Below are 12,858 nucleotides of genomic sequence, written 5' to 3' on the forward strand. Positions count from 1 at the left end.
CCCCAAAGAAGCTCCAGTTCCAGGCCTGAGTCCTGCAAAGCCTCCTGGTCCCACACCTCCCAGGGCTGTGGGGAGAACCAGATGGGAAAGGCAGATCTGGCGTTTGGGCTGCTTCCTCCCACTCACTGCAACATACAGAGTAGAAGAGAACAGAGGATATGTAAGCTTGAGCGCGGCAGCTCATGCAGCTACCTGGGTGAGCTGCAGGCTCCGAGTTTAATGCCTAGAACGTCCCTCTGAGCTGTCCTTGAGGGCTTGCCTGGCTAGAAGGCAAGGGGTGGGGGAGGATGAGTTCTAAGGCCCAGGCCCAATTAAGAGATCAGATGGTGAAGGCTTTCAGAGCTTTTAAGGTGAGGAGGACTGCGCTGATCCCATGACTGGTATAAAGGGCCATGACCCCCGGCAGCACCAAGACTGGCAGGCATCAAGTACAGGGCTTTCTGGAGCCATGGCCCACCAGTGGGGCCCCCAAGGACTCACAGGTGGACAGCCGCAGGCCAACTTTGAAGACAGCACCCAGGCAAGCATCTTCACCTACACCAACAGCAACACCACCAGAGGTGAGCAAACAGGTGACCGGGTCACCTTGGCTGGAGTGGCCCCCCCCAGAGACACCAGGCCTGAGTAGCCACACAGGGGGCTGCTGGCCAACACCCCCCACCACCACCACCTGAGAGAGCCTCTCTTCTGTACATCCTCAGTAGCCAAGGTAGTTTTCTCCACTGTGTGCCGGGGGGTCCCTCTCTGAATGTAAAAGGCCACTATCATATCAAATATGCATTATCAAACCACATCGGCTTCCCAGACCCTTTGAGATTCCCTGTCCCAGGCAAGTTCATTAATTCTGTCCTTGTGGCCCACACTGCTAGTGGGCACCCATCCCACTCAATTCTGCTGCATCTATCTGGCTGTGCTGCCCTGAGCTTCCTCAGGAAGGAGCTGGGTCTGACTGACCTTTGCATCTTCCAAAGCCAAAAGGAGGCCAACGCCAGTAGAGGGAGGCTGGGAGCATACCCTGGAGGAGGGTGAGTGACTCCTAGAACCTTAGGATCCTAAGAGGAAATAGATGTCCACATGGCCACGGTGCACCCAGGCCCTGCAGCCTGGGGGGAGAGCCTTGCTCAGATCCCAGGGCAGCCTTTCTGCTGCCACATGTCCCAGGAAAAAGGGCTTAGGGCCAACAGAAAGCTGAAAACCGTGCAGGCAGCCTGAGTTCTGCCCTGGGAGGAGGAGCCCAGTCAAAAAGCTTTGCATGTAAGCTCTGCTAGGAGCAGAGAGCACTAGCGACCCCCAGTCCCAGCCCCCTGTCTAGGTCCCTCCTCCAAACCAAAGCCCATCGGCTCCTTCAAGAATGTCTCAGGTGCTATGTTTTCCAGAAGCCACAGCAGCTCCTTGACAGCCAGGGCCGTGACCAGCAACAGGGTTCTGGGCCAAACTGGATGAGAACCCTCAAGTTCACCCCCACTTGACTGCATTCCACTGTGTCCTTCATGGAGATGCACCTGTGCTCTCTCTGGAGGCCCATGGGCCTTCACTGGATGCCTGAAATTCCTTTCTGTAATTGTTTTTTCTTTTTTCAAAAATTCAAATATCTGCCAAAGTAGAGGGAAGAGTATAATGAACCTCTGGGTATCTATCACTTGTCTTATTTCATCTGCAATCCCCTCCACTTAACCCACTTTCTGATTTCTGGAAGCAGATCCCAGATATCACATTATTTTCTCTGTAAATCTTCCGTGTGCACTTCTAAGAAGAAAGGACTCTAAAAAACATAACCACAATGCCATTATCACCCCTGAAAGGTAACACTGCCTTGATATCATTGAATCTCCTCATCAGTGTTTAAAAAAAGTCACACTTTTTCATCTTGCTTGAATCAGGGCTCAAATAGGGTCCACATGTTCGGATTGATTGCTGTGTCTTTTCATCCTCTTTCAATTGAAGAAAAAGCGTTGTTTGTCGCTGGCCTCACCTACTTCAGACTTTGCTGATGGCTTCCCCATGGGGCTTCCATGCCCCTCCCACGTCGTTCATTCTGTTTCTGGCAGTCGGTCCGAAAGTCCTCTGGTAGGCTGGTTGGATTTGCCAGGTGTTTGGCAAGACCGCTCCATTTGGAGGGTGTCCCTTTCTCTGGGGTGTTGGCAGGAGCTGAAGCTCTATGTGTGAACCCATTAAACTACTGGGGATACAAACTGGTGATATTCTACCTCTCCCTGTCTTCATCTATTATTAGCTGGACTACCTCAATAAAGAGAAGCATGCCGCCATCTACTGTGGAGTGTCCCTGGACTTCGTTGTGTACAGGGGAGGCAGGGGAAATCCTTCAGTCTTTCTCCCATTTCAAAATAATGCCTTGATTCCCCAGTGGAGCCAACTAGGTCTGAACTCTGTGTCTCCTTTCTCTTCTATTAAGAATCCTGTTCTGAAGCACTTTGGGTGGAATTAGAATTAGATTATAACTTATTCAGTTGGTTTATCTTATACACACTTACAGTGGCCTCTGCTGACACCAACACTACCCCCAACAACATGACTAGCCAAAGTGTAACACATAGATAGGTCTTTTTATCCTTCGCGTATGTGCCACTAGGTTCACATAGTCAAACTAGCATCTTTTCAAGTCGACTAGCCCCTCTCTATCTGATTATACCAAGTGGATTATACCAAGTGGATATGTGTTTAGGTCCATATGTTTTATTATCTGATTTTTAGGGACTGCTTTATAAAATTTAATGTTGTTTTGTAGAACTATACAATAAAATATTTAAAAGGTGTTGAATTAAAATTTAGAAAACAAGGTACAGCTGAAGAAATCTTGCTTCTCTACCTGCCTCCATACCTGATTCCCTCCTTCCCTGTATTTTTTAAAATACCTTCACCTGGGAGTTGATTGTAATACCCTTCTCGGGCTCATTTCTTCACAAAACGGGTCCCAGAACTTTCCAGAGAGAGGCCAGGCCAGGACCCCTGCTCTGGTTGCACTGCTCAAAGCCCCTTCTCTGTGGCCTCCTACATCTGGAGCACTCCTGTCCTCCCCCACTGTGCATGGCCCTTGTTCCTGCCCTGTCCCTCTTGCCCCTGCCCTGCCCAGTTTGGACTCTGTGGGTTGTCTGGGAAGGATGCTCCAGCTGCTAGCTCATTTCGAAATGGTTCCAGCCCCTTGCACTTGTCTGAAAGCTAGAGTGTTTCGTTCAAACACCTCCCAGTTCCAGCTCTATTCTCAAACTAACCTGGGTGGGTCTGGAACCTTCTGGGAGCTGTGAAGGAGAGTCCAGGCCAGTGCTTGGCATTCCTTGGCTTGCAGGCACATTACTCCAGTCTGTGCTTCTGTCTTCACATTTAGGACACCAGTCCCATTGGATCAGGGCCCAGCATAATGACTTCATGATAATTTGCTCACTTTGTACAGACTCTGTCTTCCAGATAAGGTCACATTCTGCGGTCCCAGGGGCTATGGCTCCAGTATATATTTTCAGGGAAACAAAATTTAACCCACAACACATGTGAGATGAATGAGACACCGTCTCTGGTGAGGACACAGGCAACTCCAATATGTGCTAGAGCACCCTAGAAGTGCATGAGGCCCGAGTTAGTTAACTCTCAGCTAGAGAATCTGGGAAGGCTTCTGGAAAGCAAGGGCATCTAGGCCAGGCTTTACGGTATGGAAGGGAAAAGAACCCAGGTGCAGGGGAGATGGGGGGTGAAGACCTGACAATAGGAAGACACATGGGGAGCAGCACAGGGGGCTCAGAGGGGCTGGGGGTACTGAGCCAGATGCAGAAGTGACCCCTGGCATTGAGGATGAGAAGCTCGGGCCCCTGGCCTGAGAGACAGGATGGAGGGAAGGTTGTGTGCAGACGGGCAAAGCTAGGGGGAAAGAGCTGGTCACAAAGGCGCGGGCAGTAGGAAGAAGGGCAGGAGGGCTGAGGGGAGGCTGTGAGGTGGTGGGGTGATGCTGGTGCCCGGCTCCTCTGCCCACTCTCTACCTCCTGCCTCCAGGCCCTTTTGAAGGCCCCAATTACCACATCGCTCCCCGATGGGTGTACCACCTCACCAGCGCCTGGATGGTCTTTGTGACCATTGCTTCTGTCCTCACTAACGGTCTTGTTGTGGTGGCCACCATGAGATTCAAGAAGCTGCGCCACCCTCTGAACTGGATCCTGGTGAACTTGGCTGTCGCTGATCTGGCAGAGACCCTCATTGCCAGCACCATCAGTATTGTGAACCAGATCTATGGCTACTTCGTGCTAGGCCACCCTCTGTGTGTTGTGGAGGGCTACACCGTCTCTTTGTGTGGTAAGCCAGTTGGGGGCCCCAGGCCTGGGAAAGACCCAGCCTGCTGTGCATAAAGGGAACACTCACACAGCCGGGCACACCTTTGAAGGGAGTCATATGTGCAGGGGAAGGTGGGCCGCGGTCATCATGGAGGTAAAGGGCTTGCAGTCCAGCAGACCCTGAGTGCCTGCCCAAAGAGTAGCTAGTCTGGAGCCATGCAGCTGACATGGGAGGAGCCAGATGGAGATCACCCTGGGACAGTGTGGGAGGGGAGGGCTCGAGGAAGCTCCCTAGGTGGTGGACACGTGCCAGGCAGCTCACCTGCGTCAGCTTTTCCCAGGGGAAGAAACAATTCCCACGAGAGCTTTTGGGATATTGAAACTAGATCCCAGATCCCTTCCGTATCCCCATCACTAATATCTCTGTGGCCTTAGCTCCATTCAAGCTGAGAAGCACCCATGTGCCAGGCTACGTGCCGATTGGGAGCTGCGTCTCAGGTAGAGACCACACGGTACCGTCAGCCCTCTCAGAGTACTGTGTCCTGGAGGAGGCAAAGGAGGAGAAGGGGGCTGGGGCAAGGCAACCGAGAGCTGGGTGCAGCCAATGCCTGGGTGAGCGGAGGATGGCTGAGCAGCAGACGGCAAGAGGCAGCAGACCTGGGATGACATGCTCAGGAGTGGGGACTTCATGTCGGGTAGAGGAGACTGGAGGGAGACACCCAGGAAAAGGGTGGAATATGGCCAGGACGCTGAGGAAGAGGGTGAAGGGAACACCAGCAGGAGGGGTGAGGAGGCTGTAGCAACAGGGCCAGGGAGGGCTAGTGTTGCCAGAAGGCCAGTTTTCTTTCTCCAGGATCCACGAAAAAGAGGACAGGCAGGCCTGATGATGCCCCGCGTGGGAACAGAGGGCCGTGGGGATGCAGCTGGGTGTCCACCCCAGAAGACAGGCAGCCCAGGGCCCCAGTGGTCAGACCAGCTGAGTGGCTCACATCTGTCCCTGGTTTTGCCAGGGCACCCCAGTCCCCTCTGCGTTTGCTTGCACTCTGTTCTTAAGCCGCCCAGGTGTTGAGCAGTTTTGGTGCAGTGGACCCCCCCGGCCCTCTAGGGAAGCCTGTAGACCCCTTTGTAGAAGAATGCTTGCCAACACACATCTTAAGATCCCTAGGATTACAAAGAAAGCCGGTAATACTGAAACACAGTTATCAAAGTATCAAACCTTAATTAGTGACACAGTCCTTCATTAAGAATATTAGTATTAAAAGTATTTTTGGAAGTATTAATGACACCATTCTTTATTGAAGTATCAGATAAGTGGATCAGGCCTGAGAAGCACTGCAGTGTCCAGTGGCAATGCTTGTAGTGATATGGAAGAGAATGGCAAGTGTCCATTAGAAGCTGGTGGAAGCAAAGCTGTCATTTTTCACACCCCGCTTCATGGAGCCCTGAGTTCTGAGCAGGGACCTCCAGGTCAAAGCAGGAGAGGGAGATGCTGTCTCCACCTGCCTCATGGTGTGTGGTGGTGGGAAATCTGGGAACAGAAAGGAGCGCACTAGGGGGAAGGGCACGGGTCACTGGACACATCTAGTTTCCTTGTTCGCGGCTGGGACCACGGTACCTCAGCGTGGTCCTGCTGGTGTGTGTGTGGCTGTCAGGAGTTGTGTGGATGGCACCAGACAAAAGGCTTGTGGCCCAGTACAATAAAGGTGAGCAGCAAAGTGGTATAGGCCCGAGGGGAAGGGACAGAGACAGCAGTGTTAGAGGAAGAAACTGACCAAGAGTCCCCCTGCCTCCTGGACCTGAAAACACTTTGGGGCAAGTAGGTTTTACCGGTGGGTGGGGCGCCTCTTCATCTGGAGAACAGTTGGCTGGTCCAAGTGGAAGAAGTGATGCTGGAGGTTCACTGCCCTCGTCTGCTGCTCTTTCCCTCAGGGATCACGGGTCTCTGGTCTCTGGCCATCATTTCCTGGGAGAGGTGGCTGGTGGTCTGCAAGCCCTTTGGCAACGTGAGGTTTGATGCCAAGCTGGCCATCGCAGGCATCACCTTTTCCTGGGCCTGGGCTGCTGTGTGGACAGCCCCACCCATCTTTGGCTGGAGCAGGTAAGGACACCAGGATGCCAGGGAGGTGGCTCATGTAGGGCAGAGCAGGGGCAGGCTCATGATCCCCTCTGTGAAATAGGGGCAAATTGTACCCTGTCTCCTGGCCTCTGTGGCCCCAGAAGTAAAGCGAGAGCGGACCTAACCCCCCTGAGGCTGATCTGAGCGTGCAGTGCCTGAGGCCTCTTTCTTGCACATTCTGAGGCTCCCCACCCTGTTGGAGGCTGCTTGAGTTGTAAGTACGCTTGGGCATTTGGTCACATGTCCTGGCCAGGCCCCTTCTTTGGGGGAAACACCCAGATTTTGAGTAAGTGGCTCCGACGTTTGAGCGGGAGGGACAGGACAAGGATGCAGCATTTCTGCCTTCCACTGCACACTCCTGCACACGCGTGAGTAAGCTCTTAACGGTGTTTGCAGATAGGATGCTCTTTCTTCTGGGAGCTGCCATCACTTTGGGAAACCAACCTTCTGAAAGCTTGTTTTTGTCTCCTGCCCACCTTCTACCACCATGCCTACAATGAGTATGGATAGGCAAACTAGGCAAATGTGTGCCACATACTAACTTTGGTGGAGAGGCTGCTGTGGACCGTCTCATTTAATCCTCCCAGCCATCCTGTGAAGAAGTCCCTTTATTACAGTGGCTGCCTAGTTAACCCTAGACAAATGATTTGGGAATTTATGTGTTCTTAGAACACAAGAGGGCACCTCACCCTCCCTTTGTCAGAGGGGGATGAGATTAGGGGAATGACAATGTTCTGGAACCAGATAGTGGTGATCGTTGTACAACACTGGGACTGTACCAAACCTCCTAATTATGTTATGTGTATTTTACCACAATAAAAAAAAGAGGGGGCCAGGGGACTTGAAAATGGACAAGGATTTCCCAAAATCTTACCTAAGGGTTTCCTTTGGGGGCAATGAAAAGGTTTTAGAACTAGGTGGAGGTGGCAGTTGCACAAAAGTGTGAAATGTACCAAATGCCACTGAATTGCTCACTTCAAAAATGGTTAATTCATGGGACGTGAATTTCACCTCAATAAAAAAAGCCAACAACCCCACCCAAGTCAGTGGCACGCCCAGGCTGGAGGGTCCTGGGTTGCCCCGCCTGCATCAAGACAGGGTGTTGGCCCTTGTCTCCAGGTACTGGCCCCATGGCCTGAAGACTTCCTGTGGCCCGGATGTATTCAGTGGCAGCTCATACCCGGGGGTGCAGTCTTACATGGTTGTCCTCATGAGCACATGCTGCATCATGCCACTCAGCGTCATAGTGCTCTGCTACCTGCATGTGTGGCTGGCCATCCGAGCGGTAAGCCCCGGTGCCCTCCTGGCTTCGCCCCTGGCTGGTAGAATCGTGAGGGCTTGACATAAGCTCCCTCACCCCACCGCCTTCAACCCGCGATTATACTCCCGTCCTCCTCCCCTGGCCTGCTCACGGAGGATCACAACCAGTTAGCTGCCTCCCACGGGTTTCCGCCCAGAGCTCAGACCATGCTAGCTCTGGGCTGTGCCCCTGCCCACAGCAGGGGGTAGCCAGCCTCTATGTCTTCTCCCACCTAGTCCTCAGACCTGAGCACCATAGGGGACACTCTGCGAAGGAACCAGGTAACACTAAGAATAGCCATTCTCCTTAGTGCCTTCCCAAACTCCTACCAGGAGCCAAGCTAAGTCAAGAGCTTGGGGGACCCCAGTTCAGGACCACCTTAGTCAAGCCCAGCGGTGTGCTACCTCAAAGCCCACGCAGGGTCCTGCACTCGCTCAGGTGGGAGTAGGCTGCTGTCTGGTCTGGGGGAGGGGGCAGGCTGAGCAGGTGGGCCCATCTCCTTGTCCCCACCAGTCCCCATCCTCGGGCTGCCCGCCTCTCATCGCTTCCCCAGCTCACTGCTCAAGCAACAGCAATGGAGTCCCCTCCGACAGAGGGCCTCAAGGGCCTCTGCCGCTCCCTGTCCCTGGGCACAACTCTCCACCTCCCTCAGGTGGCGAAGCAGCAGAAAGAATCCGAGTCCACCCAGAAGGCGGAGAGGGAGGTGACACGCATGGTGGTGGTGATGGTCCTCGCATACTGCCTCTGCTGGGGGCCCTACACCCTCTTCGCCTGCTTTGCCGCTGCCCATCCTGGCTACGCTTTCCACCCTCTGGTGGCGGCCCTTCCAGCCTACTTTGCCAAAAGTGCCACTATCTACAACCCCATTATCTATGTCTTTATGAACCGGCAGGTAAGTCATGCAGTTGGCAAAGTAGAAATAGACCCCAGAAGAGCCAGGTGATGGCTCCCTCCTGGAATTGTGTCAGAGGGGAGCTTGATATCACCTCTGGAACAAGGCCCAGAGAAGACTCAGCACATGACCAAGCCTATGCTGGCTGCCACCCAATTCCCTTCCGTTGGCCTCAGGGCTAGCCTGGAGCTCTGAACAGGCCTACATTTGCCCCACGTGTGCTCAATTCTTCTCTCAGCCTTCATCTTTCCATCTCCAAACCCTCACTGCAACAAGGACATAAAGAGGCCCTTCTTGGCTGCACTGACCTGTGGCTTTTGTGACTATGGGTTAGTTCAGGGGGACATGTTGTGGTCCTGTCCAAAGACTTGCCAGTTGGAGACCATCCTGGGATGACCTACTGGGCCTCAGCAGCAAACTGCCCACAGCTCCTCAGTCTCTTAGTGGGCTACACGTACTCTCAAGGCTCATCACCTCCCAAGCGCAATTTGCCTTACACTTCCTTGACGTCATAAAGTCCACTTCCTTAAGGCAGAGCTGGAATGTGACTTGACAGCAGCCAGAGAAGTCTGTGGGTCAGGTACACTGCCCCCGCAGGGACCACCAGCTCTTCTCAGTGCCTCCATTCTGCAGTTGCCTCATGGCCCAGCCCCCTCCAGCCCGGCTCTGACCCTCTGCTGAGTCCATTAAGCACACATTCTTTTGGTGATGTTTAAGTAGAGCCAGTAGCACAACTGATTCCCCCGAAGGCCATTGTTGACACTTCAGTACCTGGAGTGTGCTTCCATCCCAGACCCCTGATCCCTTTCACACGTGTCTCTTTTTGAGTCTGCTTTTGTTTGAGGAACCCTAAGCTATCTTGCCAAGTACAGTCTTTACCCGAGTTTTGCCATGTCTTGGCTTTTTGTTGAAAGTTTTTATCACGAATGGGTGTTGAATTTTGTCGAATGCTTTTTCAGCATCTATGGAGATGATCATGTGGTTTTTGTCCTTCTTTTTGTTGATGTGATGGATGATGTTGATGGATTTTCGAATGTCGTACCATCCTTGCATCCCTGAAATAAAGCCTACTTGATCATGATGGATGATCTTTTTGATGTATTTTTGAATTTGGTTTGCTAATATTTTATTGAGTATTTTTGCATCTATGTTCATCAGGGATATTGCCCTGTAATTTTCTTTTTTGCAGTGTCTTTGCCTGGTTTTGATATTAAAGTGATGCTGGCCTCATAGAATGAGTTTGGGAGTATTCCCTCCTCTTCTACATTTTGGAAAACTTTAAGGAGGATGGGTATTAGGTCGTCACCAAATGTTTGATAAAATTCAGTGGTGAAGCCATCTGGTCCACAGGTTTTGTTCTTAGGTAGTTTTCTGATTACCAATCAATTTCTTTGCTGGTAATTGGTCTCTTCAGATTTTCTGTTTCTTCCTGGGTCAGCCTTGGAAGGTTGTATTTTTCTAGAAAGTTGTCTGTTTCTTCTAGCTTATCCAATTTGTTAGCATATAATTTTTCATAGTGTTCTCTCATAATTCTGTGTATTTCTGTGGTGTCCGTAGTGGTTTTTCCTTTCTCATTTCTGATTCTGTTTATGCGTGTAGACTCTCTTTTTTTCTTGATAAGTCTGGCTAGGGGTTTATCTATTTTGTTTATTTTCTCAAAGAACCAGCTCCTGCTGTCATTGATTCTTTGTATTGTTTTATTCTCGATTTTATTTATTTCTGCTCTGATCTTTCTTATGTCCCTCCGTCTACTGACTGTGGGCCTCATTTGTTATTCTTTTTCTAGTTTCATTAATTGTGAGTTTAGACTGTTCATATAGGATTGTTCTTCTTTCCTGATGTAGGTCTGTATTGCAATATACTTCCCTCTTAGTACGGACTTCGCTGCATCCCACAGATTTTGCAGTGTTGAATTATTGTCATCATTTGTCTCCATATATTGCTTGATGTCTGTTTTTATTTGGTCATTGATCCATTGGTTTAGGAGCATGTTGTGAAGCCTCCATGTGTTTGTGGGCTTTTTCATTTTCCTTGCGTAATTTACTTCTAGTTGCATACCTTTGTGGTCTGAGAAACTGGTTGGTACCATTTGAATCTTTTTGAATTTACTGAGGCTCTTTTTGTGGCCTAGTATAAGATCTATTCTTGAAAATGTTTCATGTGCACTTGAGAAGAATGTGTATCCTGCTGCTTTTCGGTGTAGAGTTCTGTAGATGTCTGTTGGGTCCATCTGTTCTAGTGTTGTTCAGTGCCTCTGTGTCCTTACTTATTTTCTGACTGGTGGATCTTTCCTTTGGAGTGAGTGGTGTCAGCCCATTTCTTATGTTACTGATTTCAACAATTTTTTTGTGAGTTTTGATGTTAGAAGGAGCTGGAAATAGTCAAGAACAGGCCTAAAATATATGAGGTGCCTCTGGTCTGCATTCTCAAAGCACTATTGTTAGCTCATTCATGCTATGAGGTATAACTTGAGAAATGAATATAGTCCCCATCTCTTTAAGGGCCTAGAAGCAAAGGGCATGGCCCTCTAGTGCCGGAAGTCTCTCTTGGCTGAAGAGAGAAGGTGGTAGCTGGACTGTTGTCTATGTAGTCCCTGCCTAGTCCCAAAATCTTTGGAATAGAAACAAGATGACTATCACATTCCTTTTCGCCAAAGTGCCTCTGAGTCTTTTCCCGGAAATTTGGGAGATGGGTCACTCTGTGCATGGGCCCCTTTGGCTGGCGCCATCTTTGGCCACAGTTTGAGTGTCCTTGGGCTGCCATAACAAACTACTACAAAGTTGGTGGCTTAAAACAACAAAAATCTATTCTCTCTTAGTTCTGGAGGCCAGAAGGCTGAGATCCAGGTGTGGGCAGGGCTGGTTCCTTCTGGAAGCTTGGAGGGAGAATCTGCTCCAGCCTCTCTCCCAGCTTCTGGTGGGTACTAGCCATTCTTGGTGTTCCTTGGCTTGTAGATGGGTCACCCTGATCTCTGTCTTCACCTTCACATGGCCTTCTTTCCTCTGTGTCTGTGTGTGTGAGGACAGCAGTTGCTGGGGAAGGGTGCCCCCCCCGGCATGACTTCAAGGCAATGCACACCTCAATACCATCTGCAATTACTGGCTCCAGGGCTTAGGACTTGAGCATAGCTTCTGGGGGGACACAACTGACCTAGAGTAGTCACCGTCAGCTGCGACATTAGATGACTCAGGTGACCAAGTGTAAGGAATAACCTGAGCCTTCTTCTATTCTCCCTGTACAGTTCTGACTGGGAGAAGAGAAGGTGTTAGGTCACCAAGGTGACACTTAATGAATACCTTCCTCAGAATGCCCCAAGCATTCCTTTAGCCTAACACGTTGGCCCTTCCCCCTCGGGTGAATAACATTTTCTGTCCTGCCAGTTTCGAAACTGCCTCTTGCAGCTTTTTGGGAAGAAGGTGGATGATAGCTCTGAATTCTCCAGTACCTCCAAAACAGAGGCCTCTTCTGTCTCTTCAGTGTCACCTGCATGAGTCTCTTCCAGCCCTGACAAAAAAAGGTCGGCCTCCGACTGGAAAACATGACCCTATCCCCTCTCCCACTCTCCAGGGCTTTGGCCACCCCATACCCACCCCAACCACTGCCCCTTCTCCATCGCTGTGAAATAAGTGTAGTTTCTCTTTGCCAAAAAACAACAAAGTCACAGAGACTGCCACCGCAGTTTGGGGGCGCCTGGGCCTCTGAGTGTTCGGTCACTGGGTCTCGAGAGGGCATGATGGGGTAGAGCAGCACGGGGGAACGGCTTCAGCACCCATCTCTTTCCTATGGTCTGGGAGACAGCAGAGGGGATTCGCTCTCCTTTGCCTCTCTCATCCCCATCTTTCTCACTGGCCTTTTCTCAAAAGCTCCCCTGTGTGGGTCCTTGCCTCTCTCATAGGACAGATGGGCCACCTTCTCTCCAGTGTCCCCTGCAGGTGCTCACCACCGGCACGAGTTTTGGCCAGGGTGCTCAGGGATGTTACTTCCTCTTTTGTTTCCAAGACAAGTGCTGATGGAAGAACAGGTGGATGCCTGCCTTCCTCCTCTCCCCCAAAGCTCCAGTCGAAGCCTGGCTCCTCCTCCAGATCGGCCTCGGACCACGCAAATTGCACATCAGCCACAAACACCCTGACAGTCATACATCTTGTAATTATACTTACTCTTTTATAGCAGCTTTACCAAAATATTCATAGACCAGAAATTGTAGAAATAAAAATCTAAGTTTTCCATTTATGCCATTAAATTCCTTATATATTTCCAGCACCAGTTTGGCATGAAG

The 12,858-nt window shown here is 50.8% G+C and overlaps 1 protein-coding gene across 1 annotated transcript; it reads left to right on the forward strand.

Annotated features, from left to right (window-relative positions):
• The first annotated feature begins 399 nt into the window (after positions 1–399).
• LOC118913303 (long-wave-sensitive opsin 1) lies at positions 400–12,092 on the forward strand. The gene is made up of 6 exons (XM_036887198.2): positions 400–560; positions 4,000–4,296; positions 6,204–6,372; positions 7,510–7,675; positions 8,343–8,582; positions 11,963–12,092. The coding sequence occupies exons 1-6, from the start codon at positions 449–451 to the stop codon at positions 12,071–12,073; spliced, it is 1,095 nt and encodes a 364-aa protein (XP_036743093.1). The 5' UTR covers positions 400–448; the 3' UTR covers positions 12,074–12,092.
• Positions 12,093–12,858: the final 766 nt, after the last annotated feature.

This window comes from Manis pentadactyla, chromosome X (genome assembly GCF_030020395.1).
Source record: "Manis pentadactyla isolate mManPen7 chromosome X, mManPen7.hap1, whole genome shotgun sequence".
NCBI classification, from domain to species: Eukaryota; Metazoa; Chordata; class Mammalia; order Pholidota; family Manidae; genus Manis; species Manis pentadactyla.